The sequence below is a fragment of the Piliocolobus tephrosceles genome, chromosome 6 (genome assembly GCF_002776525.5).
Source record: "Piliocolobus tephrosceles isolate RC106 chromosome 6, ASM277652v3, whole genome shotgun sequence".
Lineage (NCBI taxonomy): Eukaryota > Metazoa > Chordata > Mammalia > Primates > Cercopithecidae > Piliocolobus > Piliocolobus tephrosceles.
In genome coordinates, this window is record NC_045439.1 from 90,315,433 (window position 1) to 90,342,931 (window position 27,499).

Consider the following 27,499-nt stretch of genomic DNA (forward strand, 5'->3'; position numbering starts at 1 on the left):
CTAGTCTGTGGCCAGGTATAGAAAAATCTATGGATTAGTAGTTATATGTGTATTAATAACGTCAAATACCAATTGGAATGTTTCTGTTTTTCACTTTTCCTTTAGCCACCCTTTTAACCTAGCTATAATGGCAAAAGCACTTCTTAAAATTTTAGATGATTAAAATGTGGTACATAAATTTTATATGTCTCAACTCTGTTTCATGTTAAATGTGTTACAGGAATGAATCTGAAGTCTGCTGCAGTAAAACACTGAAGGCTTTAAAATGTTTTCTTGCATAAAACTCAAAACTTTTAAGTAGCTGCTTATGAGGATAGGGAAGGCAGAAAGCTAATGTCTGTCTCAAGATACAGGACAGCTGTTTGCTCATCAACCTCAACTGTGTGAGTAGAGACTTAAGCCTGTAACCATGTAATTGGGCATAGTAACTTAATTTTTTTTTTTTTTTTTAATTTAAAATGCTTGAAGATAGACCTAAGTCATCATGATGAGACATTTTTAGGGTGTATTTTTTCTGGTGGGTAGGATACTGAGGGTGGAGTGGGTGGTAGACTTTTATTTATATAATATTTTGTGCAATAGCATTTATAACTAATGTTGTTAGTGACCACGCATCTTTTATCAGAATTATTATAAGCATTAGAATCTGCATTACTAATTTTATTATTGTGAAGCAAAAGATTGTAATTCTTTAGATTGCTGTTTATTTTGCAGTTGATTTCAGCCATTTAAAGTTAATATTTTGACCAAACAACCGTAAAAAAATTGCTTGGGATTACGATGTTTGATATTAATATAGAAAATTGCTTCTGGAAATAATAATTTAAATTATAATAATTTTGGAAACTAATTTTTTTTAAATCGCTTTATTTAATCAAAGAGTGTATCAAAATACAAGCACCCTGGTTCCCTAAATGCAGTTGAAAGTTTTTTACATTTGCCAATTTTATTTTTTAAAGTACTTTGAAAAATAGAAATGCCATTGAAGAAAAATTTCTCCTTTTCCTTCCTTTTAGGTGTTAAAGTTAACACCTTAAGAATCCATGGTGGGGTGGTGTCTGTTTTTTTTCTATCCTCCTCCCCCCCCTTTTTCTTTGTGGATTTAGGAGTGAGTCTCTGAATTGGATGTTTTTTTCTCTCTAGAAGAATGCATTGTTTGTATAAATGGAGTGATTAAAATATAAAGCATTGTAGTGAGCAAAATGATGAGCATGTAGACAGAGACTTATAAAATCTTGTTAACTGTTCACTGAGGCATGGAGTAGAAGGAATGTTACGCATTTGTATGCACTAAAATGAAATTACTTTCTCTTTCGTAACACAAATGTGTTGACTGAAGGAAAATCAAAATGTACTATCTTTAGAATCAGTGAATGAGAAAACATTTAGAAAATGTGAAGAATACACATTGAATATGGATATCCATTTTTCTTTTTTTTTTTTTTTGAGGAGTCTCACTCTGTCACCCAGGCTGGAAGCAGTGGCACCATTTCTCCTCACTGCATCCTCTGCCTCCCAAGTTCAAGTAATTCTCCTGTCTCAGCCTCCCGAGCAGCTGGGACTACAGGCATGTGCCACCATGCCCGGCTAATTTTTGTATCTTTACAAAGAGGTGGAGTTTCACCATGTTGGCCAGTCTGGTCTCAAAATTCCTGACCTCCACTGATCTGCCTGCCTTGGCCTCCCAAAGTGCTGAGATTACCAGTGTAAGCCACCTTGCGCGGCCGAATATGGATATTCTTAATGAAAGTGGTCAAAGGATACATGGCAGAAATGGAGAGACACAGGTTCAAAACTAGTGAAAATCCCAAAGGTTTCACTTTGCCCCATTATTTTCTTTTCTATATTGGTCAGTAGATATATAGCCCACTGTATAAATCTCCAGAGGTTATCTAGTTCCTAATCTTTCAGTAGTTCTAGAGAAGAAATATTCATAATCTTGTTTAATGATGACAAGCCTCACTTTAATGCAGTTTTAGGGTCTGTAATATGAAATTTAATTCTTCATTTACAGCTATTTGGCATTTCCCTTGAAAAGCCACGTTTAATTTGGTGCTGCTATTCTGTGAACAGTACTTCAACACCCTTCCCTCCCCTTTTTTGATTAGTGTCAAAAATAAGGAAAATTCAAGGTGAGAGAAGCCTTTGGAACATACTAATGAAACTTTGATTTTTAAAATGAGATTAGGAGAGAACACACAATAGGGTAGAGAGTTGCTTTTATCACTGTAGAGGGTTTAGGGGGAAATTGTATGATAGTAAATTGGTCCCAAATTTCTGTTTATCTCTCTGAGATGATTCTCTGTGTTCTGTTCTATATTACTCTTCTCTCAAGGGGGTAAAGTTAGAAGCTAATTAACTTTACTGGATAGAAAGTACATGTAGGAATATGTGAGCACCATATATAAAACTCGTCTACTTTATTCCCTCTGCCTTGCTCTACCCTTTACCTTACCGCAATAGTGTAGGCTTCTCATTGATCCTGTAGCCAATTCTATCATTTGGTTTTGCTTAGATTTGTAAATGTATTTGAGCTTCTTTTACTGTTGTATAATGCAGTGTATTAAAATGAAGTTTTTGGGCTATGTAAGGCCATGTAACATGGTCATGTATGCAGGCTATAGAATCTGGCTGCCTGAGTTCAGATCCTAGGTGTCCCTTCTGACATCTGTGTGATACTAAGCAAATTACTTAAACTTTTCTGGGCCTCAGTTGTATAACCTGTAAAATAGATACAGTAATAATTTGCTACCTGGTGGGATATTGTGAGGTTGATTGAATCATCAATGTTTGCAAATTATTATCATTATTAAACCTGTTTGTTCTTTGAGAGAAGGAATACTAGGTAGCATATTATAAATACTCAAAGTAATAGATTTTAAGGCTTTAGGATTAAGAATTTGAACATCACAAAGTAGGGTATTTTCTATTAAGGTATCATGAGAAACATCTACAGAAGAGTAGAATAGAAATCTTTACTCCTGGCCTGGCGTGGTGGCTCACCCTGTAATCACAGCACTTTGAGAGGCTGAGGCGGGTGGATCACGGGGTCAGGAGTTCAAGACCAGCCTGGCCAACATGATGAAACCTCCATCTCTCCTAAAGATACAAAAAATTAGCCGGCCTTGGTGGCGGGCGCCTGTCATCAAAGCTACTCGGGAGGCTTGAGGCAGGAGAATCGCTTGAACCCGGGAGGCAGAGGTTGCACTGAGCTGAGATTGCACCATTGCACTCCAGCCTGGGCGACAGGGAAAGACTCCATCTCAAAAAAAAGAAAAAAAGAAAAAAAATATTTACTCCCTGCCTTCCTGTCTCAGTCTGCTGTATGCCTTAGCCCCATTTCACATTCTCAGTAGCCACATGTGGCTGATGGCTGCTGTATTGGACAACACTGTTCTGGATAGTTGGTTTTACTAGGTAATGTATTTGCATTAAACATGACATTTATTGATGACACAATTCTCTTTGTCTGGAACATGAAAGATTGGCTCTTGCATCAGATAGAACTCCACCAAGAGGAGAAGAGGAAGCAAAAAATATTTCTTCAAGAATCTTGGTGAAGGTTAGGTGTATTTTCTCTGGGTTTTATATAACGTGATTTTTTTTTTTTTTTTTTTTTGAGATGGAGTCTCGCTCTGTGGCCCTGGTTGGAGTGTAGTGGCGCAATCTTGGCTCACTGCAAGCTCTGCCTCCTGGGTTCAAGCCATTCTCCTGCCTCAGCCTCCCGAGTAGCTGGGACTACAGGCGCCCGCCACCACACCAAACTAATTTTTTGTATTTTTTAGTAGAGATAGGGTTTTACCGTGTTAGCCAGGATGGTCTCGATCTCCTGACCTCATGATCTACCCGTCTCGGCCTCCCAGAGTGATGGGATTACAAGCATGAGCCACTGCACCTGGCCCTAAAGTGATTTTTAAAACAATTTATAAAATGTAGTATAGTTATTTTTATTTTTCATTTTTATTTTTGAGATGGAGTTTCACTCTTGTTGCCAAGGCTGGAGTGCAGTAGCACGATTCTCTTGCCTCACCCTCCCAAGTAGCTGGGATTACAGGCATGCACCACCATGCCCAACTAATTTTGCACTTTTAGTAGACAGGGTTTTACCATGTTGGTCAGTCTGGTTTCGAACTGACAGGTGATCCACCTGCCTTGGCCTCCCAAGTGCTGGGATTACAGGTGTGAGCCCCCGTGCACAACCTTGCAGTTATTTTTGAATAAAGATATTGACAGGTGAGTCAAGCAGTGTTGCAAGTATTGAAGTCTGTCAGTGACTGCTTCTCAGATTAAAGTGAGCCATCTGTTTATATGCGATATGGAAATGAAAACTAATTTTTACATTTAAATGCTAGTAGATTTCTTATCTAGACGCACCTTTGAAGACGAGCAATGTGATGGGTGGTACATTAATTTAGAGTCAGGAAGGACTAGGTTTCAGTTAGTGGTTTTATTGTGAGATAAATTTATCTGTTTGAGATGATTCCACTAAAGGTTAAAAGTAGTTTAGATTTCAACACTGATAATCACTTTTACTTTGTGCTTAGAAATAGTGTAGGTGTTAGGGGAGATACCAAAGGATAGGAACAGGGTATTAATGTTATGTTCTAAAAGAAATCACTGTTTACTGGATTCTAATCAGGGACCAGAACACATGGAAATAGAAATCAATTCTAACTAAGGAAAGAAAAAAGGATTATTTTGAAAATCTTTGGAAAATTGTATGTAATTGAATTGCAAGTATGTAGCCTTGGTACTTTTTATGTGTGTGCTATTCTGTCTCTTCCCCACCTCCACTCATGACTTTAGATAGGTTCATTGGGTTGGTGTTGTTCACCCAGGTCTAATTAGCTTGTCTGGAGGGTTTATCCCATGGTACTAAAAGGGCAGCAAGAGCTGATTTATAGGTATACAGATTGTCTTAGAAGGGAATTTTAGCAGGGAGGCAGTGAATGACATGTGTAACTTCAGTTTCTTTAACTGATTACAAAGGAACATGTGTGAGAATGTCACCTCCCTTATACAGATTGCTGAGGCCTAAGTCAGATAATCTATATAAAGTGCTTAGCCCAGGGCCTAGTACATAATAATGAGTAGACGTTTTCAGTGAGCACTTACTATAATATATGCCTAATTATATAGTTTTTCTGACCTGATATTTTTAATTTAGGGAAAAAATTTGGAGAATTTAGTAGAGTTAATTGGTGACTTATGGATATTCACTCAAAACATCTCAATTCAAAGTGGGGTGGCTGCCTAACTGAAATTTAACTCTTATAACTAGTGGCCTAGATATGCTCTAAAGTGTTCATGGTATAGTATATCAACCCTACCTCAGATTGGCTTACTGTTGACCATTGTTGAATTTGCTCTTAATCAAGAACTTAAGAGTGTCCAAATTTTTTAGCCGTTTGAACCCCTTTATTTAATTGAAATCTTTTACAGAAACCAGGTATGTGAAAAGACCAAAAACGAACTATTCTGTTTGAAGCAGAAATTTTAACCCATTCTGCCTTCTCAGTGTGCTTTCTCTCTACCCTTTTCCTCTGCCTCAGCAATCTTTGATAGAACAAAAGCACACACTTAGAAATAAACTTTATGAAGGATTGCCTAAATGATAAGTTCATTATTATTATTGTTTTTTTAAGAGACGAGTCTTGCTGTGTCGCCCATGCAGGGATGCAGTTGTATGATCTCAGCTCACTGAAGCCTCAATTTCCTAGGCTCAAGCGGTACTCCCACCATACATAGCCTCCTGAGTAGCTGGGACCACAGGTGTGCACCGCCACATCCAGATAATTTTTTTAGTTTTTGTAGAGACGGGGATCTCACTTTGTTGCCCAGGCTAGTCTTGAACTCCTGGCCTCAAGCAATCCTCTTGCCTTGGCCTCCCAGAGTGTTGGGATTACACACGTGAGCCACCACCCCTGGCCGGATTTTATTTTTAACTCTGGCTCCATGAAGACTGGCTGTTAACTGCAGGCGGCCATGAGACTATTGATTTATATTAGAACTAAAAACCCAGAGGCTGGATGGGTGGCTCACGCCTTATAATCCCAGCACTTTGGGAGGCCGAGGCGAGTGGATCATTTGAGACCAGGAGTTCAAGACCAGCCTGGCCAACATGGTGAAACCCCATCTCTTGTAAAAATACAAAAATCAGCTGGGTATGGTAGTGCGCAACTGTAATCCCAGCTACTTGGGAGGCTGAGGCAGGAGAATCGCTTGATCCTGGGAGGTAGAGCTGGCAGTGAGCTGAGATCGCGCCACTGCACTCCAGCCTGGGTGACAGAGTGAGACCCTATCTCAAATCAGTCCATCCATCCATCTATCCATCCATCCATCCATCCCAGAAACTTACATTTTACTTTACAGATATTATTGACCTTATCATGCTGTGTTTTATTTGTAAACTATAGATGAAATCCTCTTACGTTATTGGGGGTAAGATTTCATTGTACTTCTTTGCATTAGCTACTTGAAAGAATAGAGTCAAATGAATGGCTTCTAATTAGCAAATAGGCCTTTATGGGCATACATTTTATTTATTGACAGTATTTCTAACTTTTTTTTTTAACCATTTTTCCTTGGATTGACTATTTTTGCTTACTTTTGATACCATACAGCATGCATTTTCAAAGTCACCTTGAATTATTTTCAGAACAATTTAAAGTATATAAAAACAGTAGTATTTAGTGAATAGCACTTGTTCTAAAAAGCTCCCCTTTTCATTCTAAGGTGCTGGGATTCCCTGTTGCCTGTGGGTTTAAGTTCCGACTCCTTAGCATGGAAACACAGATTTTGTGATGTGGCCTTATTCTAAGATCATTTCCCACTATCCTATATTCTAGGCACACAGAAGTCTCCCCTGGTAGAACACATACTTGCTTTTATCCCTCCTTTACAGTTATAAATACTGAGCATAAGCACGTAGTAAATTTTTGTTGCCAGTTATCCAGAATAATTGATACATCATTTTATAAACTTTTGAGAGGAGGATATTAGAAACCGTTCCATCACACTTTGAATAAAAAACGGTATCATCTCAGGTGGAAGTGAGGCCTACTCACAGATATCCTAACAGGTGATCAGTGTCTCTGTGGCAAGGAGAACTTTTATGAACCTGTCCTTTGTGAGCTGTGGGTAAATAAGGAGTCTTGGATTTATGACTGCAGCTGTTATTAAATACCTGACAGTTTGCAACTCTCCCTCTCATGATGAACTGCAGATATGTGACTTAAATAAGCCACCCAATTCTGAACTGAGCTTTATATTGCAACTTACGGGTTAAAGTATTTTCGCAATCACCGTCCCAGTTGACCCCCTCAAAGTCTATGAGTTAGAAAGGACAGGCATCATACCTATCTTAAATGAAGTACTTTAGGCTAGCCATTTATCTAAGTAGGAAGATTATATTCACAACCAATTTGAAGATGAGTCAGTTCTTTTTTCTTTCTACTACACATCAAGTTGTCCCTGTATATATAGCAGTTGTTTTGCAGTGATTTATAGTTATACTTCCTTTCATGATGCATTTGTTAGTCATCCCCACAAGGTGTGTTACATTTTAACTGAAAGAAAATCAGTTTCTGAAATACCTTGCAATCATTTCTGGCATCCATTTTTGTATACCTCTATGAAGTGAGAGTGGTATATTCTAAAACTTTGTGGTTTTGGTACTTCTTAGCATTTGGTGGTTTTGTGGCTAATGAAGTTGTAATTTTGGAGTTAGATGTGATGTTTGTGCAGAAAATCAGACATTAATATTTCTGTTCTTGTACCTACATTGATGAGAGCAGAACTGTGTGTCCTAAATGTCTTTTATAGTGTTTAATAGCTAGCAAAGTGATAGGTATCAAGATATCCTTGAACAAAGAGCTATGACAAAAGAAAGTAATACTTGCTTATAGTCATGGAATTTTGCTATGTCTTTCCTGATAATATTTCTAACCAAAGTAGTTGTGAAATCATTTATTCATCCAGCATGTATTTGAGTACCTCCTATGTGCCTGGCATTAATCTAGAGCAGGAACTGGCCAACTGTGGCGCACTCACCAACTCCATTCCAATCACCCCTTATTGTAAATAAAAGTTTTATTGAAACACAGCTATTCCTATTCATTTACTTGTTGTCTATGGCTTCTTTTTAGCTATAAAGGCAGAATTGAGCGGTTGTGACAGACTGTATGGCCCACAAAGCCTAGAATACTTACTATGTGGTGCTTTAGAGAAAAAATTTGCCAGCCCTAATCTAGAGTGCTGGGAATATAACTCTGGAAAACAAATAATTGTTCTGTGTGTTAAATTTGTTTTTTTGCTTTCATGTGCTCTTTGTGCTTAGAAACTTATTATTTGTTCATTCATATTTTAATTCATGTTGAAGGACAGTGTTGATTATTACAAGTAAGTTTTTTCCTCTGAATTTGTGTAGGTATCTTTTTCCTCAGTAACACTTTTTCCTGAAAAGGGAGACTGATTAGGAACTGTGTGCCCCAAACCTCTCTGAGGATAGAGACTTTAGTTTCCAGTATGTGGATGAGAAACTAGAATGAGGAAGGCTTTACTCTGGGGTGACATATCTCAAAATAGTTGAAAGAGGAAAAATACAATGAAGTGTAATCAGAATCAAGATTTAATAAAAGGTCCAGGCACAGTGGCTCACACCTGTAATTCCCAGCATTTTGGGAGGCCAAGGCAGGTGGATCACCTGAGGTCTGGAGTTCGAGACCAGCCTGACCAATATGGTGAAACCCCATCTCTACTAAAAATACAAAAAAAATCAGCCAGGCATGGTGGCGGATACCAGTAATCTCAGCTACTCAGGAGGCTGAGGTAGGAGAATCACTTGAACCCAGGAGGCAAAGGTTGCAGTGAACCAAGATCACGCCACCGCACTCCAGCCTGTGCAACAAGCACAAAATTCCATCTCAAAAAAAAAAAAATAGATTTAATAAAAATAATTTGTTTCATCAAGAATACTCACATGTAAAACTGGTTTTTTTGTTTTTTAACTGTGAGAATATGGTGATGAATATAATGACTGCTATTAGGTAGTCATTACCTAATGACATCACCATATTATATGACATCCTCTTGTCATATAATGACAACTATACTATTATAGTATGGTTTGGTGCCACTGCCTTGATGGCATGTTAAAGCTCTAGCTTTTTACCCTTCATTGCTTTTACACTGCCAGTGCAAATGTCAACACAGTGAATAAGATGAATAACAAGTTATTGTTATTATGAAAATAGGGACTGGGCGCAGTGGTTCATGCCTGTAATCCCAGCACTTTGGGAGACCGAGGTGGGTGCGTCACCTAGGTCAGGAGTTCAAGACCAGTCTGGCCAACATGGTGAAACCCTGTCTCTACTAAAAACACAAAAAATAGTGGTGGTAGGCAGCCGTAAATCCCAGCTACTCAGGAGGCTGAGTCAGGGAAATCACTTGAACCTGGGAGGTGGAGGTTGCAGTGAGCCGAGATCCTGCCACTGCACTCCAGCCTGGGCAACAAGAGCAAAACTCTGTCAAAGAGAACAGAGGAGAGAGTGGAAAGAGGGGAGAAGAGGGAGTTGGGAGGGCAGGGAGGAGGGGGAGGGACCTCTGAAAGGCTCTCAGGAATCCCCAGGAGTCCACATATATGCTTTGGGAACTACTGATATAGAGTGTGGACTCCAGCCAACTGCTTGGGTTGAATTCCAGCTCCTCACTTACTAGCTGTGTGTCCTTGAACAGTTTACTTCTCTGTAAAATGAGAGTGGTAATAGTACCTACTTCATAGGACTATTATGAGGATTAAAGTGGTTGGTATTTATAAGTGCTTGGCACATAAAGCACTCAATAAATAGTAAAGCAAGTTTTCTTCTGTAAAAATGTGCAGAGTTTCATAGGCAGAAAAGATACAAATTTAGAGAATGACCGTATATTAAACTTTAAAATTAGGGAAGGACATTCATTTACAATTGAAGATTTGCCTTAGGGGGAGAAGAGATTTTTTAAAAGGTTTTGGGCAGGGGTGTGAAGCACAAAGTCTACATGGTTGAATTAAAAGCTTTAAGGGCAAAGACGAATAAAAAGGCATAGATAGATTTATCTGTGGTAATCTTGAGAAGAAAAGAGAATGAGTGTCCATGAATGTGGAAGCCAGTGGGAAAATTTGAACGGTTTTCCTCTTTTTGCAAGTAGGAATATTAGGTGGCCTTGTGCTGGTAAAAACTATGCCTTGCTCTTTAAGGTATGCGATATGGAACCTAGGTCAGTTTGAGAACATGAAATTCACTGCAACTTAATTTTACTAATAAAATTACCATTGGGTATGCTAAATTAGTCACATTGCTAAATGAACCTCTTTCTGAGTAGGCTGAATGGAAAAGATGCCCAAAAGCTTGGAGCATGAGGCCAGGCATACTTGTTTTTTTGTTTTTTTTTTCTTTTTTTTTTTGGAGTCTTGCTCTGTCGCCCAGGCTGGAATGCAGTGGTGCGATCGTGGCTCACTGCAACCGCTGTCTCCTGGGTTCAAGCACTTCTGCTTTAGCCTCCTGAGTAGCTGGAATTGCAGACGCCTGCCACCATGCCTGGCCAATTTTTGTATTTTTAGTAGAGACAGGATTTCACCATGTTGGTCAGGCTGATCTCAAACTCCTGACCTCAAGTCATCTGCCTGTCTCAGCTTCCTAAAGTGCGGGGATTACAGGCGTGAGCCGCTGCGCCTGCAGACATCTTTGTTCAGTGCACAAACTATATAGTCATATGTGGCACACCTTGCTGACAGATCTAGCTCTCTTCTTAAACAGCAAATTCAATTTCTTTAAAAGGAACCTTCTAGTTTTTTTACCTTGGGATACATCCTTGGCTGCTAGTGGTGGTGTGCAGGTAAGGTGGCAGTGCAGTTTCATTCATACATTCAATCAATATTGAATGCCTACCATTCACCAAGTATTTTTCAAAGCATCAGGGAACAAAATGGACAAAATCCCTGCCCTTAAGGAGGTAACATTTTAGCACAGGGGAGACACAATACAACAGGAAATTAAGATTAGGATAAGGGCATTGAAGAAAAATAAAACTGGAATTGATGCTGGGAACAATTTTAAATAGGTGGCAAGGGAAGTCCTCCTTGAAAAAGGTAACATTTGAGCAGAGACCGGAAGGAGGCGAAGAACCTAGTCATGAGGATTTCTGGAAAATAGAAGGAATAGCAAGTACAAAGGACTCAGGCAGGAAAGTACCTGTCATACCCGCCAGTGTGTATGATAGGAAGAGGAGTAAAAGAGGAAGTCATGTAATGGGGGACCAGATCATGAAGGGCCTTTAAGTCATGGTAAAGAATATGGCTTTTAATGCTTTGTAAGTTGGGAAGCTACTGGAAAATTTTGAGTAAGCAAGCAGTGTGATTGGTTTAGATTTTAATAAGATCACTGGCTGCTGTGTTGAAAATAAACTATAGGGGGGCGAGAAGCAGGGAGACATATATACCGGAAACTGTGTTATCAATTGCTGCGTAAGAAACTAACCCAAAATTCACTGGCTTAAACAACAAATATTTATTATCTCACACAGTTTCTGTTGGGAATATGGAAGGGCTTCAGCTATAGTTTTGGCCCAGGGTGTTTCATGAGGTTGCAGTTCACATATCAGCCAAGGTTGCAGTCATTCAAAGATTTGATCAGGGCTAGAGAAAATCCGCTTCCTGGTTCACTCATACAGCTGTTGGCCAGAGACCTCAGCTACTCATCACATGAGCCTTACTCTATGACATGGCTCTCAGCCTCGCCAGAGTGAGTTACCAAGGAGAAAGCAAAGCAGAAACCACAGTGTCTCTTATGACCTAGACTTGGAAGACATGCCATTACTTCCATGATATTCTGTTGATCTCCCAGACCAACGCTGATAAAATGTGGGAAGGAACTGCATGAGGCCTGACTACCAGGAGGCTCAGGGAATTGGGACAGGCCACCTTGGAGGCTAGCAACAGACAGACAGAAAATGAGATTTAAAAATATGATACACCCTTTATAGTAGATTTTAAACAAATACCTAGGCAAGACCTCGTCACAGAACACTGTAAAACATTATTACGAACCTAAAGGAGAACTAAATAAACTGAGAGATATACAGTAGTAGTTGCACATCTGTAGACTCAACACAGTTCCAATAAAAATCCTATTGGTTTTTATTTTTTAAGTAGAAATTGACAAACTGAATCTAAAATTTGTGTGGAAATGTGAAGAGCCAAGAATAGCCAACACAATCATGAGGAAGATTGAAACTGATGATAGATACCGAAAAAAACTGTAGTAATTTAGAACAGAATAGAGAAATAGACCAGTAGAATAGAATAGAGAGCCTAGGAAAGGACCCATACATGTATGAGGCCTAATGTGTGGGCAAAGATGAGACTGTAGGGAAAAGATGATCATTTTAATAAATGGTTTGGAGTTAATTAGATATCCATATGGAGAAAAGCATTAATCTTAACTCTTCATTCCATACCAAAAAAATCAACTCTAGATGGATTGCAGATATAAAAGTGAAAGGCTCAGCTTGTCACATGCCCAGACTTGGCTCAGGTATTCACCCCTGAGACAGGGCTGGCCCTGGGATGGGAGGGGTCAGGCCTACCCAAGCAAATGAAATGGTCTTCCTGCCAGAAATAGATGTTCTGTTACCTAAAAGAGCAAGGAAAGAAAACATAGTAGGCAGATTGAAGCTGTCAGCTTCAGTAATACAGATACCCTTCAGATTCAGTTGTTGAGCAATTTCATAATTAAGACAGATATGTTTAGCTTGGTGTGCTAAGTGGAGATGGGATTGTACCAAAAGCGTTACTATCATTTATCATGTCATGGCTATAACTCCATATAAATCATGTCTGGGGATACATTTGGATGGGACATACTACCTTTCTAATCCTTTCCCTTCACTGGGCGATGAACATACATCAGTCATCCCTCAGTATCTGCAGGTATTGGTTCCAGGATCCCCCTCCTCCCACTCCTGCAGACACCAGAATTTGTGGGTTCTTAAGTCTTGCAGTCAACCCTGCGATACATTTCGGTATGAAAAATCAGTCCTTCTTATTGACAGGTTTCACATCCTGGGAATACTGTATTTTCAATCTGAGGTTGGTGGAGTTGCCGGTAGCCACCTAAGATAGGAATGCCCATCAGAAGTTTTCTGGAATATATCTTCAGATGCACACAATACAGTGGCCTCTTGGTGAGATTTATTTTACCAGTATAACTATATAGCAATATAGGATAAGTATATAGTGATATATTGCTATAAGGAAATTTTTCTCATAAGTTTTTTATAAAGTTTTCTTATAAGTGGGAGGGGCTCATCTTACCACTTTGTGCTGCGGTACTAGTTCAAAGTTTAATGTGCATTCTTAATTAACTAGATATGTGTATTTTTTTCTCCTCTTGAAACTAATAGTGAAGATTCCCAAATTGAAAAGGCCAAAGATTGCTTATAAGATCAGTCAGGTAGCTAAAATTGAAGGTGGTCTTGAATTGGAGAGTACAGGCTCTGCCTAATAGGGCCTTAGCTGATGGGTTTTAATTTGGGGGACATGAGTCCAGTATTGTCAGATCTTCCTATTTTTCAACAGAAGAAATCTGGAAAACACTGCTGTATAGGCCAGGCATGGTGACTTAAACCTGTAATCCCAGCACTTTGGGAGGCCGAGGGAGGGGGATCACCTGAGGTCAGGGGTTCGAGACCAGCCTGGACAACATGGTGAAACCCCGTCTTTACTAAAAATAAAAAATTAGCTGGGCATGGTGGTGCATGCCTGTATTCCCAACTACATGGGAGGCTGAGGTAGGAGAATTGCTTGAACCTGGGAGATAGAGGTTGCAGTGAGCCGAGATTGCACCACTGCAGTTTGGCCTGGGCAGCAAGAGCGAAACTCCGTCTCAAAAAACCCAAAAAACTGCTATGCAGAGAAACTACAAAGCACAGTCAGTACAGTAGTCCAAAATGCCTATACTTTTATCAGAGTGAATAGCATTCATCCCAAGTGTTTTGTATCAAGTCATACTTTCTGATCTGTTGGCTTTATGAGCTTTGCTGGATTTTTTAGAGATGGAGTCTTGCTTTGTTGCCCAGGCTGGATTATAATGGCGTGATCTTGGCTCACTGCAACCTCCGCCTCCTGGGTTCAAGCGATTCTCCTGCCTCAGTCTCCTGAGTAGCTGGGATTACAGGCACTCGCCACCATGCCCGGCTGATTTTTATATTTTTAGTAGAGATGAGGCTTCACCGTGTTGGTCAGGCTGGTCTTGAACTCGTGACCTCGTGATCTGCCCGCCTCGGCCACCCAAAGTGCTGGGATTACAGACGTGAGCCACCGCGCCTGGCGGGATTTTTTTTTTTTTAATCATCTCTGTAAAAAGGTTACTGCTGCCCCTTACTCCCTCATATCTGTTTATTATCCATGTGATAATTGGAGATCCAAAGGCTTAGAACTGGGAATTACTGTATGCAGCCAGGAAACACTAATCTCAAGCACCTATGCCAAGTTAGGTAATTCCTCTTTTGATCAGTTAATAAAAAAAAAATTAGAGTGTACCATAAATCCTATTTTGCTCTCTTCTGGGATCCATTTGATACAATTGCAAAGAGAATTCACCCATTCTGAGTGGTTAGTTTTCCAGTGATCTAAAAAAAGGGCAGAATGTGGCAGGAGCTCGTCTTACCTTTGTGTAACACTTTGTGTTGCGGTGTGGTACTAGTTCAAAGTTTAATGTGCATTTTTATTTAACTAGACATGTTATATGTATTTTTTTCTTTTCTTGAAATTATTAGTGAAGGTCCCAAATTGAAAAGGCCAGAGATTACTTACAAGATCAGTCAGGTAACTAAAATTAAAGGTGGTCTTGAATTGGAGAGTACAGGCTCTGCCTAATAGGGCCCTAGCGGATGGGTTTTAATTTGAGGAACATGAGTCCAATATTGTCAGATCTTCCTATTTTTCAACAGAAGACATCTGGAATCATGTGACATTCCCCAATTTTTGAATGCTAACAACTAATTTTTTAAAAAAGTAATAGATACTGGCCAATCAAATATGGCTGTGGGTCAGACTTAACTCAGGTTTGCTAGTTCACAACTTCTTTGGACTAATTCATCATTATAAATTATATTTTCTCCCTATTTTTTTCAGGAGGAGGGAGAAAAAGAATGAAGTGAAAAAAAGTATGCGTTTTATAACTGCCTTGGGCTGTTGGTCATTCTTGCTGAATTAACTGTTTCATTATATGAATTATGAATATTGCACTGTGAAACGTTCTTCATCAGTTTTCTCCCCTTTTCAACAGAGTAACCATTTTTTTTTGCCTGACATGAATACTTGTGACAATGATGGAGTGTGTTTACTTATTTTTTGTGGGATTCATGTTAGGCATAAAGAGGGTTTGAAGAAGAAACTTAAGAGTTTAGCTGGTAACAGAGTTGTATACCAGTGAAGTATTTGAGTAATGGTACAATTAAGTGCCCCGAAAGAGTGGTACAAGAAGCTTCCTTAGGAATAGAGTAGAAGAGGCTTGAGGTGGTCAGAAATGGGCCCAGAAGAAATAGAATTTAAGTTGATTTCCTGAAATAGATAGGATTATTACAAGCAGAGTACAAAGGTAGGCGGGATATACTCAAAAAGGAGCAATACGAGCTAGAAGCTTGTTTCCAGGAGTGAACATGATTTGTTTCAAACAGAGGGAAGCAAAAGACCCTCTGCTTTTACGAAGAGTAGAGTAAGAACAGTTACTGAGACTTTGCTGTGTGCCACATGCTATTTAGATGCTTTTCATATGCATTATTTAATCTGGTTAGGTAGATGATGTAAGTGCCCCTTAGGGAGTTGAAACCAGGGAAATTTAGCAACAAGTCCAAGCTTTTACAGGTAATAAAATGACAAAGCTGGGATTCCAGCTGCGGGCAACCTGACTTCAAGCCCATTCTGTTTACATACAGTGTATTTTCTAGGGAAATTAGGCTGCTCGGGTTAAATTATGTGAAACACGAATGCTAGGTTGAGTACTCCTCTCTGGGACAATCACACAAACTAAAACAGAAGTAATATGATGAGAACTGGGTGTTTTAGGAGAATTTCAATAAATGTATTAGGAGGAGGGGTAGTAAACTGTGAAAAATAACCCAGGTATGACAAGCAATGAGAACCACAGTTGGGATGGAAAATAAGAGGATGAAACATTTCAAAATAAAAATTATTGGAACATGATGACTTACCTTTAGGGAAGGAAGCACAGGAAAGTAGTTTTAATTGACATGTATATGCTGTTATACTTGAGTTTATGTTGCCATCGTCTTTTTGTCAGAATTTTAATAATTGGTAATGAATTTTCTTTACAGTCTTAAAGCATTTAATTTTGAATTTTTAATCCTGCTAAGAACTTCCTAGGTAAAAAGACACAAAGGAAAAACAAATTTTTTCAAGAGCATGATTTTAGCTAATTAAAGCTGCATAATATGTTAAGATTGAATAAATGGAATTTAAAATGTATACTTAAATGAAAGTAATAAGAATTAATGAATGCTCAGAAAATTATAGGTTTTCAGGGATATGGTGGACTTTGACAGTTCTCTTTGTTTTTTTGTTGTTGTTGTTGTTGTTTTTGTTTTTTAGATCAAAAGACACTGACTTAGCTGCTTACCAGATAGGGGAACTTGGGCAAGTAACTAAGTCTTTTTGAGTATCATTTTTTTTGTTGTTTTTTAAATAGGGATTTCAACAGCACCAATATCATAGGGTTCTTGAGAGGATTAAACGACATACAAATAAAACAATAAAAACAGTTCCTAGCACATAGTAAACTCCAAATAACTGTTAAGTATTGTCTGGAATGTTAGAGGGAGTAATAAGTTGGAGGTTTGACTGTGAATGTTATGAACAGTCAAAAGTCACATTTTGTGAATTCTTTTTTTTTTTTTTTTTTTTTTGAGACGGAGTCTTGCTCTGTCGCCCAGGCTGGAGTGCAGTGGCCGGATCTCAGCTCACTGCAAGCTCCGCCTCCCGGGTTTACGCCATTCTCCTGCCTCAGCCTCCCGAGGAGCTGGGACTACAGGCGCCCGCCACCTCGCCCGGCTAGCTTTTTTGTATTTTTTAGTAGAGACGGGGTTTCACCGTATTAGCCAGGATGGTCTCGATCTCCTGACCTCGTGATCCGCCCGTCTCGGCCTCCCAAAGTGCTGGGATTACAGGCTTGAGCCACCGCGCCCGGCCACATTTTGTGAATTCTATTCAATTCATAGGCTTTTGTTTATTATACCATGCTAATCATCTTTAAAATATCTGGTAGAGTGATCTTACTCCCTGTCTCTGGATTTGTGGTTTTATAATTCCACAATGCAGCAGTTAAGGAATTGTTCTGCGTTTTCTCCCCTTATCCCTTTTCCTCCCTGACCATTTGAATGCCAGACTAATTGCCCCAAAAAGGTATAGTAGCAGAGGGAGGGAGGCAGGACTTCCAGTTTCTTCATAGCTACACCATCTGTGCCGTTATACATTCAGATAAACTAAATTACCCTTTTATGGTTTTTCGTCTTTTTCAGTCTTTCTGACTCTTCATGTAAAGGTACATTTTACGACCTAACCGATTAATGAATAAGGTTGATTCTTTTTTTTTTTTTAAGAATTCTGTGAGAATCCCTTTGTGCCTCTTGAGTTATGAGTATCATTGTTAATTTGATGCTGTGCAGGCAGTTTGACTTGGGAAAATTGGTAGTGTTACATGTTTTCAAACTTTAATCTTAGTGTTTTGAAGTAATTGTAATGAAAAGCTTAGTGGTCATATTGTACTTTCATCTATGACTTTTTACTTGAGTTTTTATGGAAATATGGTATTTATCTCTTTTACAGTTTTGTTGCTAGCCATGTATTTATCATTATCATTGGGAAAGTTCCTTTAATTCCTCTCTTGTACTTTAATATTGTTAATAGGCGGTGTAGCATAGTTGGTGGTTTAAACCTGAGTTCCTCAGTCTTTTTTCTTTCTTTTTTCCCTAAGGAACCTTTTTAGGTTTTTTTTTTTTTTCCTAAGTGGCCCCCACCTCCAGAGATTTTAACTCCAGAGAGATATTGCACGTCTGTTTATGTATTTTATGTATGTCTGTGTTTTATACAAGAGTAAGGGTTTTTGTGACCCTTTTCTCCAAAAATCAGTGTTTTCCCCCTTGAGGGGCAAACTGTCTATACTGAGAGTACACTTTTTATAAGCAGTGAATTCTCAAAATTTTGGTGTCAATATCCTGAAGGGCTTTTGTGTTATATCTAGTTAAATAAATCATATTAAAAATTAAAGCTGAGAGAATATTTTAAGTACTAGTTTATTTTAAAATATTTTATGAAAAATAACCACTTTCCTCTCCCCCACACTTGTTAATGAGAAGAGTGGTGTTGTTAACACATTTTTGCAGATTTTTTTAAAAAGTCTGCCTTAATAGCAAGATTCTAGTAATTGCTTTGGCATTCAATCTGTTAACAGTGTTACAAAGAAAATCTGGGCTCATGTATTTGGATAGAATATTTTAATAACATTTTCAGATAATAGAGGTTCTTTAATATTACACCAAAACTTGACGATTGATAGTTTCTTTAAAGGATAGCTGCAGTGTGAAATTGAAACCATTCAAAACAAGCTTGTTGAATTTGTGGCCCCAACACAAACTCATAAACTTTCTTAAAACATTATTTATTTATTTATTTAATTTATTTATCGATCTATTTTAGCTCATCCACTTCCGTTAGTATTAGTGTATTTTATGTGTGGCCTAAGACAGTTCTTCCACTGTGGCCCAGGGAAGCCAAAGATTGGACACCCCGATATAAAACTTTTTGTCCTGTTACATTAAAATTCATGGCCTTTCACTTTGAATGGATCTTCTGTTCATGAGTAATTTCTTACTATTTCTTGCTAAGCAACCAAGATTGGTTGCTGAGAAAATACTAATTCACTGTCTTATGATGATATTTCAAATATTGATACCATATCAACTAATCACATTTCATTAATATCACCAGGAATCTTATCAGAATCTCTCCGAATATTGGAGATGCTTATCAAGGTTTTTTTCACTTGACTGTTGTCTTTAATGACAAATACTATTAGATGTTTGAAGTGATGAGTACACTTTGTTCATTTTCAAAAATGTCTGCTGAATACTCAAGTCTTAATAACCAGTTTATTAGTCATTCTTTCAAATAAAAAACATGTTCCATGAAAAAGGCAATTCAATCAGCTCACAACTCAAACAATTAATTGCACAGTGCTTTTACTTCAGTCTTCATACTGCTTTACACAACAGGAGTGCTTCATGCATGCTTCCCAGTTTGTCACGTAAAATGTTAATAAGATGTGTATTCGGGGTCAAGATTTAGTAAAATTAGTGATTTTTACTGTGAGAGCATGGTGATGAAGAATTGACTGCTATTACAGTTGGGTGCCACTGCTTTGATTTGGCTCCTTGATAAGGCTTCAGGTGTTTTGTTTTTTTCCCCACAATTGCTATAGCAACATTCATGCTCATGTCCATATGGTGAAAAAGGCAAATAACTCACTAGTATTATGAAAACAATTTTGACCTCTGTAGGGGTATGTGAACCATACTTTGAGAATCATTGATGACTTAATAAGTGATGGAGCTGGGATTCAATCCAGGTGTTTTGTGTGTGTGTGTGTGTATAATCCCAGCTCCATCACTTACTTATTTATTTAGGGACGGAGTCTTGCTCTGTTGCCCAGGCTGGGTTGCAGTGGTGTGACCCCTGCTCACTGCAACCTCCGCCTCCCTGGTTCAAGTGATTCTCCTGCCTCAGCCTCCCGAGTAGCTGGGACTACAGGCACACGCCACCACACCTGGCTAATTTTTTTGTAGTTTTAGCAGAGACGGAGTTTCACCGTGTTAGCCAGGATAGTCTCAATCCCCTGACCTCGTGATCTGCCCGCCTCAGCCTCCCAAAGTGCTGGGCTTACAAGTGTGAGCCACCGCGCCCGGCCTCCATCACTTATTAACTACATGACCTTGAGCAATTACTCTGATTCCAAAATCAGATAAACATAAAAGAGAAAGCTGCAGACCAGTATTCTTCACAAAATAGGCAAAAAAGGGAAAAAACCCAAAGATGTTTGACATTAGCATTTCTATACTGTCATTGTTATTTTTTAATTTGATGTGTGTGTGTGTATGTATATATGTGTACATATATATTTTACAGGGCTGTAGAAGAAAGAGGGTTCTAAAGTAGCATTTATAAAAAAGAAAGGTGGCAAAGATGGGATTCTGAAATGACTCGTCATCACAGAATAAGAAAGATGCTTGCCAGAATCCCAAATTGTATTCATAGGCTAAAGGTTTAACTATCCTCAACAGTTTTAGGACTTTTTTTTTTTTTTTTTTAAGGCAAATGCTAAGCCTGCTGTCTTGTTTTGTAGAGTGCATTATTGCTCTTGATTCTGAAATATGTATAAATCCTCACTACCCATCAACGGTCTTCAGATAATGTAGGGGAAGAAAAATCTAGTTGGTAACAGTAAACCGTGAATGCTTTCCTTGGGTATTTACCAGTTCAAGGAAATTTCAGTGGCAAAACATTTTCCTTCTTTGGTTAGTCTCATTCTTCATGATCTTTGAAAATAAACTCATCTGTAATACATATACACCCATTTCAGAGTAACCTTCACTTAGGAGATTGCTGTTTTTTAATAAGAAAGAGAGCCTGTTAGTACCGTCTGTCATGTTATTCATGCCAAAGAACCAATTGCTTTATGGGAGAAATGGCACATGGGGTTCTTCCATCTGCTGTAATTGATTATTGCTTTCATGTGGTTCCCAAACAATTCCCTCAGTCCCAGCATCACTTGCCTGTCTGACTAATGCCTCTGTCCTGTTAGTTTTTAATATTTTTTAGTTTTAAATACTCAGAAAAATAAAAATTTCCACCAATTAGGCAAGAATATCTTCATTTTAGAGAATTTTATAAGTAAAGGTACAAATCAGGGAAAACACTAGCTTCACCATCCTGGGATATGTTCATTACTGTCCTTTTTGATAATTAATGGATGCTGCTTTTTTCCTAATTGGCAAAATATTGTATACATATTTCATATTGTGCCTTTTCATTTGTTATCAGTATCTCCCTCCATCAAAAAGTATTCTAAAATATTTTTAATGACAGCATAACTTTTGTCATTAATATATATCATGCTTTAAATAAAAAGCTACATACATTCTAATGTTATTATCAGTTTATAAAATTTATAAATACGCTGTGAAGCACATCCCTTATATTTTATTATTATTTTTCTGATTATACTCTAGTCATTTTGTTGAAGACCCTTAAAGGGGAATGACTGGTTCAGATAGCAATATTTGTCTTTTATAGGGTTCTTGAAGTGAATTACTAACTTGCTTTCCAAAAAGATCGAACCAATTTATTATCAATTTTTACAAGCATTCAGCCCAGTTCTCCATATCTTCACCAGACATGATACTATGTGAAATGCTTTTAAAACAGAATAAATAACACACATTAGCACATGAACTTCCAGCAAAAGTTTAAATGCTTAGAAATTAAATAGTATAACATACATCAAAACTTACAATGTATATCTCTTATTACTAGGAGGGTCCAAACTGAGCTAGACTTAATGAGTTATCCTTAACCTTCTGGGGGTAGAGTCTTCAAAACAGATTTCTTTCTCTAGGAGTTCTTTGTACTTTCTGAACCTGTACAGACTTGCTTATGTAGAGTGGGTTGGAGATAAAAAGTTCAGTATGTGTCCTTTTGGTTTTTATATTTTCCTCTCCTTTAGCCCTATGTCTTGGGACAGTTATATAGAGTAGTTTGGTATATGTGGGTTTTTTTTCTTTATCTTATAAAGCAGATTTGGATAATGTGTGATTGGAAGTTTTGTGTTTGTGTTCCTTGCTAATTTTATGTAAATTTCAGGTGTGCAACGGAGGAACATGGCTCAAGAAACTAATCACAGCCAAGTGCCTATGCTTTGTTCCACTGGCTGCGGATTTTATGGAAACCCTCGTACAAATGGCATGTGTTCAGTATGCTATAAAGAACATCTTCAAAGACAGAATAGTAGTAATGGTAGAATAAGCCCACCTGGTAAGTAATTTTAGTAAAACCCATCTGTATTCGTAATTGAAATACAAGTGGATAGTTCAGTATACCCAATACCTTTTTCTGCTCTCACATTGTATTTATATTACCATATTCATATCAGTAAAATTTCTCATTACACATTCTGATTATAATCAGTAGTGAGGAGTTAGGAATAAGTATCATCACTCATTGAAAATACTGTAAATTCATACCATAATCTTACTTGCTGTGGCTGCGGAATTCTATTACATTATGAAAATAGAGGGGACACCTCAAGTGTCTTGGAAAATAAGGTAAGAGAGTGATAAAAGAACCTTGTTCTTTTATCTGGTGTGACTTTTACAGCTCAAGTAGTTGTTGAAAGAGTGGATTATTGATAACCACAGCTCAGTGGACTTTAGAGGAAGCTTTACTCCATTAGGAAGGTGTAGTATTGTGGATTAACTCATAATAAGGGATATTCAACCCCAGTTCATTAGGGTTTTTTGTGCCTTTTTGTGTCAAAGGATATTCTTGGTCTTTTGTTTCAGTAGTTGTGTGAGAAGGATCATGAGAATTCTGAGTGTAAGCTTTGCAAAATAGGAAGTGTTTATTCATTTAGGATAGTTTTCATGTAGGTTAATGCCTGCATATATAGATTTTTGTGTTTAATGAAAGTGTAGGCTATTAGTTCATTTAATATTGTATGTGAGATCTTGTCTGTTTCTGTTCAAGCCAAAACCTACAACCATTTAACTAAAACTCCAAATTTTCTTAAGGCTAAGATCAAATGAGTATAAACTGTTTCAAAATTAAATCATCATCTACATGTGTAACCTGATGTACTGAGCATAGATTTTAATTCTGAACCTATATTCTTCACTGCTGTGTCATCTTATTTAAATATCTCATTTGTACTGTAGTACTTGGAAGATGTTTTTGAATTAAAGAATTTGGGCTTGGATGCTATTCAGTCCTAAGAAATAGGAGTTTATTAATGTATACAACTTGTATATGGTTTCCTTCTTGGTTTAAAATTAACATACTTTTCACTGGCAAACCATTGAAAAAATTTTAAGTAAAAATAATGAACCAACATACTACATATTAAAAGAAAATCTCTATACTGTGTTCTGTGGAAAATGGGTTTTGATTTTTTTAGATAAGGTCTTAGACTGCTTAGCATATAGAATCACTAATAGGAAATGTGGTACTGTTACAGCAACCTCTGTCAGTAGTCTGTCTGAATCTTTACCAGTTCAATGCACAGATGGCAGTGTCCCAGAAGCCCAGTCAACGTTAGACTCTACATCTTCATCTATGCAGCCAAGGTAAGATGTAGTGTCTGAATTATAATGGGAATGCCAATAAAAACTAAAGAGTATATTCTGTGTTTGATTAATTCTAATGAGGAAAACTGCATAAAGCTACTTTTAGATTAACTGGCCTAAAATTTTATCTGTCTGATTATAACTAGTTAGAAAAAGCGATTTCTTGCTTTTACCTTGGGGGAATCGTGGGTTATCGTTTAAGTCTTAGATTTCTTTTTCAGGCATCTTTTTGTGTCTTCTTTCTCATTATATATCCTGACCTACTCCTGAAGTCCTTTGGAAGCATGTTAAGTGAAATGTTAGTCTTATTCTGCAAGTATTACTACCTTGTATTAAAAAAAAAGTCTTGTCACACATTATCTTTGTTTAATATCATGGTGTAGTACTCATATTTGTTTATATTGTACTGTATATATATATATTTTAACTCTGAAGTCACATCATTTAGAAGCCTGCATACAGCAATACTGGTTTCATTTTTATTCTGCTGTTAGGAACCACTGTATTAAGTTCCTACACTATGGTTTCTTTTTTCCAATTCATGATAGGAGATGTTCAGTTTTACTATGCCGGAATATCATTTACAGCTTTGTCTTAGGGTTCTTTAAGCATGTCTTTGTCATGCTAGTTTTCATTTAGTGGATTCATGTGGTACTTGAAATACACAAAGGCAGTAAAATTCTGGTTCAAATTGGTCTCTAGTTTTAAAGCTCTATGATTATGTTGTTAAAAAAAAGTACCTCTGTGTTCTCATCTTAATCATCTACTTAGATATGTTGAACTTTTACTGTGTCACATTAGTTAATATTCATGTATAGAGATCACCTTTTAAAATGAAATATTTTGCTTTTCTAGCTCTGTATCAAATCAGTCACTTTTATCAGAATCTGTAGCATCTTCTCAATTGGACAGTACATCTGTGGACAAAGCAGTACCTGAAACAGAAGATCTGCAGGGTTTGTATATGAGCTAGCATGTATTTTGTTATTTGAGTGTTAAAGGCCAGACGCTATCCTAGGTGCATGTATAAAAAAATTGCCAGCTTAAAATACATAGTTTTCTGTTTTCCCTATGAACACAATACTTTATATTATAAATATTTTATACATATATTATAAATACTTTATATTTTTAAGTATTTAATTAATATGTTGGGGAACCATTTCACACGTACATGTAATTTTACCAGCATAAACGTTGCAAATTCAAAATTTGTTTATTGTGAAAATATCATTAAATGAATGGCAGTGTTACACTGTTCTCTTTTATTATTTTGGCCGGTTCTAAATACTACTCTCTAAGAAAACTGGGGCTGCTGGTTTGAGGGGAATATCTTTCTTTTGTGTTTTGACTCATTATCTGAGAGACTGTGTCCATCTTGCCTGGCAGTTCTGCCCCTTCTTCCCCATGTGTGCGGTAGTCACATTCAGTTGCTTGTATTCACAGCATGGTATCTATCGTGTTCTTGCGCATGCTCTTCATATCCCCATTATGTAGCTCAAAATGATCTAGGAAGACTTGAAAATTTGTATGAAGGCTTTTGTAGTAGGGAGAGAGAACGTGGAGTAGGCCATTTAGGAGGCTATTAAATCTCTGCTTAGTTTGTATTCTAGCAGTGTGTGGAAGTAGCGTGGTAATAAGGAAAGATGTCTGGAAAGATAAGCCTAATGAAGAGCAGTGTGTCATTCTACCTATGGGATGATTTACCAGTGAAACTTCATTGCACGTGGTGTTCACTTGATGGTAACAGATACATCTGCCAATCCTAGTTTAAGTTTGCTAAATTTTTAATTTAGGCCAAGCACAGTGGCTTGTGCCTATAGTTCTACCTACTTGAGAGACTGAGGCAGGAGGATTGCTTGAGTCTGGGAGTTTGAGACTAGCCTGGACAACAAAAAATTAGCCAGGTGAGGTGGCACATACCTATAGTCACAACTACTCAGGAAGCTGAGGTGGGAGGATTGCTTGAGCCCAGGAATTCCAGGCTGCAGTAAGCCATGATCATGCCACTGCACTCCAGCCTGGGTGGGCGCCAGAGCACATCCCCCACCCCTGGTCTCAAGAATTAAATAAATTTAAATAAGCTAGATAATTCCTCTTGCTTTTTTTCCCCATACCCAGCAAATACTTGACCCAATTTGCTTGTTTGTGTAGATTTTGCTGTAATGAAAGAATATACTGTGTGGTCAACATAAATATTCTATTCCATCTAGCATATTGTGATAAATTCATAAATGTTTTAAGTGAATAATTTTTATTTCTTAGTTACATCAAAACATTTAAGGAAGGGCAGAAATGAGGAATAAAAAATTTTTAAAGAAATAAGGAAAAGACTGGTCATGGTAGCTCATGCCTATAATCCTAGCACTTGGGGAGGCTGAGGTGGGCGGATTGCCTGAGCTCAGGAGTTCAAGCTCAGCTTGGGCAATAAGGGAAAACCCCGTCTCTACAAAAAATTAGCTGGGCGTGGTGGCACACACCTGTAGTCCCAGCTTTTCGGGAGGCTGAGGCATGAGAATTGCTTGAACTGGGAGGCGGAGGTTACAGTGATCCAGGATCATGCCACCGCCCTCCAGCCTGGGCTAAGACTCTCAGTAAATAAATGAATAAGAAATCTCAGGATTTAGTTATTTACCAGACATAGGAAATAAGACAAGGGTATCGTCAAAGCTTTCAGTTTTATCATAGTGGCAGCGGTGTAGTTGCTTTTTAGACGGGGAAGCTGAATAAGGTGATTTGGTTAGACAAAGTTTTAGGTATAGTGAGTTTCAAATGATCAAATTTCAAAGTTGAAAAAAGCTCATTTGGAGATTGTATAGATAGTAGGTATTTAAGTGTGTGTAGTAGTCGGTATTATGCCTGAAATTTAGAAGCCCTTGTCATAGGTTGAAAAATGAAGAGTTTAAACACAAGGGAGTAAGCGGGAGGTTGAGCCAGCAAAGGAGCCAAGGAAGAAACCATCTAGATCCTGGTTAGTTTTGGGTCATAGTTGCCGAAGGATAATTTCAAGAAGCAAACATTACATGGCAGTTTTGAGCAGTTTTGACAGAGATAGGAAGGAAGAAAACAGGATGCTAATCATGAAGATGTTCTTTATGTCTTATGATAGAACAAATTTTAAAATGTTGGCGGTGAAAAAAATGTATAAAGCTTAAGAATACAATAGTACTTACAGAAGTCTGACAAAGAATAAAGGTCATAGATTGGCAGACTATCATAATACATATGAAGTATTTTTATACCATTTGTGTATAAAAGTGTTTTTATTTCCATTTGTGGTGTATGGAAAACAATACCGTTTTCTCCACTTAGCCCTGAGTATATCACTTCAAAAGGTGGTCCTGATGCCATATTAGGAGAAATTGTATAGGCCCCATTTTTCGTACATGATTTGAATGATTTTTAGGTTAAAAAGTACTTAGGTACTTTTTAAAGGTACTTAGGTTTTTAAAGGTACTTACAAGTTAATACTGTAAAAAAAAAGATGACTTTTAGGTTGAAAAGAAAACTGATTGAAGCATTTTGGTACACTCTAAAATTGTTGTAGAATATGCTTAAATTTGGTCAACCTCTTAGTCCCTCAGATCTTGAGTCATAGTAGAAAAATACTGAATTTGGATTCATAAGTTCTGTTTTCCTGTCTTGATATGCCTGCTTAACTTCACTGAGCCTTACTTTCATTACTCTTGAAAGAGAATGATAAGTATGTCCCTCTTACCGGGTATTAAAAGATACTGAGATAATGGAGGTTGGATGAGCTTTGTAAGCTGCAGAAGGTATTCTTTATATTGCCCAAGTGATTTGGGAGTTGTAGGAGGCCTAGAGTAAGAGAATTTTGAAGCTTTCCAACACTAGAATGATGTCATATGTTAAGCTGGTAAGGTCTACATCACTGAAGCATTCTAGGAAAAATGAGTTGATGTTAGAGAACGTATAGAGGGGAATTCTTTGCTAAGTGGCAGGATGAACTAGAATTCTCAGGCTCTTTCCTACTCTGAGGGTTTCTGACTTTATACAAAGTTGAATTGTCAAATCATTGGTTCGAGAAATCAGA

At 37.7% G+C, this 27,499-nt stretch overlaps 1 protein-coding gene across 7 annotated transcripts in view; it reads left to right on the forward strand.

Moving 5' to 3' along the window:
* ZFAND6 (zinc finger AN1-type containing 6) overlaps window positions 1-27,499 on the forward strand; it is a 79,204-nt gene that overhangs the window by 39,144 nt on the left and 12,561 nt on the right. For 3 of the 7 annotated variants that reach the window (XM_023193372.1, XM_023193375.1, XM_023193374.1), the window contains exons 2-6: window positions 221-383; window positions 13,087-13,218; window positions 21,968-22,138; window positions 23,337-23,445; window positions 24,301-24,401. In XM_023193372.1, coding sequence (XP_023049140.1) covers window positions 13,194-13,218; window positions 21,968-22,138; window positions 23,337-23,445; window positions 24,301-24,401 — 406 coding nt within the window. In that variant the 5' untranslated portion in view covers window positions 221-383; window positions 13,087-13,193. The remainder of the gene's footprint in view (window positions 1-220; window positions 384-13,086; window positions 13,219-21,967; window positions 22,139-23,336; window positions 23,446-24,300; window positions 24,402-27,499) is intronic. The other 4 variants (XM_023193376.2, XM_023193378.1, XM_023193379.2 and 1 more) reach the window with 2 other exon arrangements.